Raw genomic sequence first — 4,127 nt, 5'->3', positions numbered from 1 at the left:
GGGTGGGCGCCGGCGCCGCGATGCTGGGCGTCGTGGAGCTGCTGCTGCTGGGGGCGGCGTGGCTGGCGGGCCCGGCCCGCGGGCAGAATGAGACGGAGCCCATCGTGCTGGAAGGCAAGTGCCTGGTGGTGTGCGACTCCAACCCCACGTCCGATCCCACGGGCACAGCTCTCGGCATCTCTGTGCGCTCCGGCAGCGCCAAGGTGGCTTTCTCTGCCATCAGAAGCACCAACCACGAGCCGTCCGAGATGAGTAATCGCACTATGATCATCTACTTTGACCAGGTGAGCGCTCCATCAGATTGGTTTGTGAGGGGGAGAGGTGGAGGGTTGATGTTCGATCCACTCCAAGGCTCTGCGGAGCCTCGGGAGCAGGAGTTCGGGACTGACTCTTGTCTACTTCCCTTCGTTCCCGTCTCATTGTAGGTACTAGTGAACATCGGGAACAACTTTGATTCAGAACGCAGTACTTTCATCGCCCCGCGCAAAGGGATCTACAGTTTTAACTTCCACGTGGTAAAAGTCTACAACAGACAGACCATTCAGGTCAGCCGCTGCCTCAGGGTCAGGCCCCGGGCCCGGCAGAGGGCTATTACCTGCTGGAGTGAGCGGCCGTATGGGGGGTGGGAGATAGAAGGGGCAGCTGCATGTGCCTGGGGTTGCTTGGATGGACGAGTAGCAGAGCCTCATAGTTCTGTGGCTTGGACTGTCTCTTGTTTTCTTCTCTCGCGGGCTCTTGGAACCTAGTCCTCTTCCCACACAGAGTTTCCTGCCTTCGCCTTCTGGGCCCCTCCAAAGAGGTTCTTCCCCTTTTCCTACGGGATACCAGGGATTTCCCGTAGCGGTTGCTGGTTAGCATCAAAGACAGTTCCTCTTTCCAGAAGCTTTCTGTGACCGTTGCCTTCAGCTCCACAGACCGTATCCTCATTCTCTGTCCCAGCTCGGAAGCCTGGACTCCTGTGCGCTTGCCTTTAGCACCACGCTCGGGCCGGGATGGGAAGGGTGCTCCTGGCATCCCTTTGGAGACTCTGGGTTTTTGAACTACCGGCGGGCGCCGAGCCCAAGCGTTTGAAGGGTGGAGAGAGCAAGGGGCGGGTGTAGTGCTGCTCCCCCCCCCCCCCGGGCTCCAGCTGTGCCCGTGTCAGCACTCACCGTCCCTCCAGGTTCCCAAAGGTGTCCAGGTTTCCTTTGGGCAAAGACAAGAGCCGGGATGCACGGCTGGGGAGAGGGCGCTGGGCCTTTGGCTGCTGATGCCACCGCAAGGGCAAAACCAAGTGGTGATGGCACGGCCGGTTCTGGGGATGAAGCACAGAGTGCAGCCCTGGCAGAATTTCTCATCAGTCCGAAGCCTTGCCCAGCTTCCCTACCGTGTCTCCACTGTGTCAGGCAGCTAGGACCGGGAGGAAGCAGGGTTTGGTTTGGCTTGGTTCTCCCGGAAACTCCAGTTGCCCGAGTTTCTCTTTGAAGCGGGGTGGGGCAGGGGGTAGGGGTGGGGGTGGAAGCGAATGTCTTGGGACACCAGAGCTGCCTATGGGTTCGTTAAGCTGGGTAAAAACGCAGTCAGGCTTTGCTTGGCGCGCTTTAGGAATGAAAGCGACTCCCATTTTGGGGGCAGACCCTTCCTGTCACCCAGATTGGCTGTTTTTCGCCCCACTGGTCCCTCAGCAGTAAGCTGCAGAGCCCCCTTTTTAAACCACCCACCCCCTTCCACCATGCTCCCAGGCCTTTGTGGTTGTTAGCCAAGCGGGGAAGGTTCGCATCTCCACTGCTGCTTAGGTACCCTCCTCTGTTGCGCCTCTGAAGTAGGCCTTTCTCTTTCCCAGGTAAGCCTCATGTTAAACGGGTGGCCGGTGATTTCAGCCTTTGCTGGTGACCAGGACGTGACCCGGGAGGCCGCCAGCAATGGAGTTCTCATCCAGATGGAGAAAGGCGACCGAGCATACCTCAAGCTGGAGCGAGGGAACTTGATGGGGGGCTGGAAGTACTCGACCTTCTCTGGATTCCTGGTCTTTCCCCTCTGACTGGCTCATCACCGTAATGGAGGCAGGGAGAGGGCAAAGGCAGGAGGAAGGCAGGAGGGGGAATGAGAAGACGGCAAGACTGGAAACTTCCTACATGGTCCCCAGCTGTATCCGGGTAAAAGGTGTGCACCGGCGGCCGGTGGGACAACTTTGTCCCTTTCCTCATTAGGAGAAGCAAATTCTGCTTAGCTCTGCGCACTCCCATTTCCAAAAATAAACTCGCCTCCCCCATTCCGGTTGAAGTAATCAAGAAAGAGAGACTGCCTTGTCATTGTTTCTTACCCCCATGTTCATGTTCCCTAAAATTTATACAAAAGAAACTTTGTATTTCACTGTATAACGTGAAATATCTTCCTCCTCAGCCCCCTCGGAATCTTTCCACCTGCTGAAATCTAATATACTCCTCCCCCTTTTTAGTTTGGAGAGGGGAATAAGGTTTTTGTTTTGTTTTTTGAATGGGGGAGGTAGTTTTAATTTGGCAAGTATTGCTCTTAAAACACCGCTCAAGAGTTAATTAGCTGAAGATACTTTGTGTCCTCCGCTGCTTGTTAGCAGAGACAGGACTTACCTTAGTGGTGACTGGTTCAAAAATATATATAAATATATATCATTTGTATTCAAAGAACTCTTCCCAGTGGAAACTGGCTGTATTTCCGTATTTCTATGTCCTATTCGGAGTGATCGTGAAATCTAAGGCTGCTTGATGTTCTGATGCTTGTCAATGCCCTCGTGTTCTGTGGCTCCACTAAATGCCAGGAGGTTCTTCCGGACGCTTCCTCGTCCTCTGTAACATACGTGTGAATAGCCAAGATTTAATTTTGCTTTAACCCAATAAAGTTGAAGTGGGACTTTTATTTTTCTGAAACAGCTTTCTAAACTCCGCACCTTCCCCAGCTGCGAGGTTTGGGGGCGGGTTGTGGAAGCGCAAGGCTGAGAGGCGCCGGGGACTTGGTGGGAAGGCCTGGGCGTGAGGGCTTCTAGCGAAGCCGGCCTGCGCTCCTTTTTTTTTGCGCCAGGCCTACAGCCAGCCCGCATTCGCCTGTGCTCCCTGCTTTGGCCAAAATCTTGCCTGGCCAGGAGACACTACCGGCCTGGGAGCGAAGTGGGATTTTTTCGAAGTCCAAATACATCAGGAATAATCCCAATTGGAGGAGTCGGCACGCTTCCTACGCCTCCGCCCCTGGATGTCCCGAACCATCAGCCCCACATTTCCCGGAGCAGCTTTATGTTTTACACCAGCGCCTCTGAATCCCGCGTCCGTCCGCCGTACTAGCCCGGCGCCCAGGACCTGTGATTGCGCTCCACGCAGGACTTTCGTTCGAGAGGTTCGTCCAGGAGGTTTGATTGTATCGGAACATAATGTGAAAGCAAAACTGAAATAAACGACTTCGTTTTAAGTCTAGAAGTCTGACCCAGTCGCTTCAGCCTCGGGGAGGTCGGGCGCCGGAAAGCGGAAAGCGGGTGGAGGAGGCCAAAGTCCTGGGGCAAGAGCCTGGGCCTGGATTGGCGCCTCTGGCTTTGGTCCTTTTAGAAGATTTTTCCTGGCCGGACGTTCGGGGGTGAATATTATTGGCTCCTAGGGGTTGGAGAGAAGGGGGTAATAATTGCACAATAAGCAACATTTCTTGTTATTACTGCGGCTCCTCTGATTGAAATTCACCGAGCACTCGGCCTTCCTTGAAATGAGGGCATGTTTCTCCTCCGCGCACAAGCCAGGGGCCGGCATCCCTTGCCGCACGCTTCGCATCCCCAGTGCCCAGGGTCCCGCGAGGGATAGCTAGAGACTTCGGGAATGAGTTGTGCTTTTCTCTTCCTGCCCAACAGTTCTCTCCCCCATAGTACCCAGGGAAGTAGGGACGAGGCGCAATCCTGAACCTTAGAGGAATTTAAAAAGAAGCTATTCTTTTTAAAAAGGGACACTTTCAAAAATGCTTTTCTCGGCATTCTTCTAGTTGGGAGGGAGAGATCAGGGAGAACTGGAGCCTTCAGCAGCGAAACTAGCTCGACCCAACCGCTCTGTCGGCACACAGCCTGCCTGCGAGGTAGGCATACGAGGTGCACCAGGTACTCTCCGCCTAGGACAAGGGCTTTCGGGCCACGCAGGTTG

The 4,127-nt window shown here is 54.8% G+C and overlaps 1 protein-coding gene across 1 annotated transcript; it reads left to right on the top strand.

Moving 5' to 3' along the window:
• On the top strand, window positions 1-3,422 carry CBLN1 (cerebellin 1 precursor). The gene is made up of 3 exons (XM_023245547.2): window positions 1-284; window positions 426-545; window positions 1,823-3,422. Exons 1-3 carry the CDS (start codon window positions 21-23, stop codon window positions 2,018-2,020), a joined length of 582 nt encoding a protein of 193 aa, XP_023101315.1. The 5' UTR covers window positions 1-20; the 3' UTR covers window positions 2,021-3,422.
• The last annotated feature ends 705 nt before the right edge of the window (window positions 3,423-4,127 follow it).

Source organism: Felis catus, chromosome E2, assembly GCF_018350175.1.
Source record: "Felis catus isolate Fca126 chromosome E2, F.catus_Fca126_mat1.0, whole genome shotgun sequence".
Taxonomy (NCBI): Eukaryota; Metazoa; Chordata; class Mammalia; order Carnivora; family Felidae; genus Felis; species Felis catus.
The sequence above is the reverse complement of the archived record's forward strand: the minus strand, read 5'-3'. Positions and strand labels throughout refer to the sequence as shown.

Excerpts from the sequence above, each read along its gene's own strand:
- CBLN1 (XM_023245547.2), top strand. The coding sequence starts at position 21 with ATGCTGGGCGTCGTGGAGCTGCTGCTGCTGGGGGCGGCGTGGCTGGCG. Across the intron at positions 285-425 it reads TGATCATCTACTTTGACCAG|GTACTAGTGAACATCGGGAA; the intron begins GTGAGCGCTCCA and ends GTCTCATTGTAG. Across the intron at positions 546-1,822 it reads ACAACAGACAGACCATTCAG|GTAAGCCTCATGTTAAACGG; the intron begins GTCAGCCGCTGC and ends TCTCTTTCCCAG.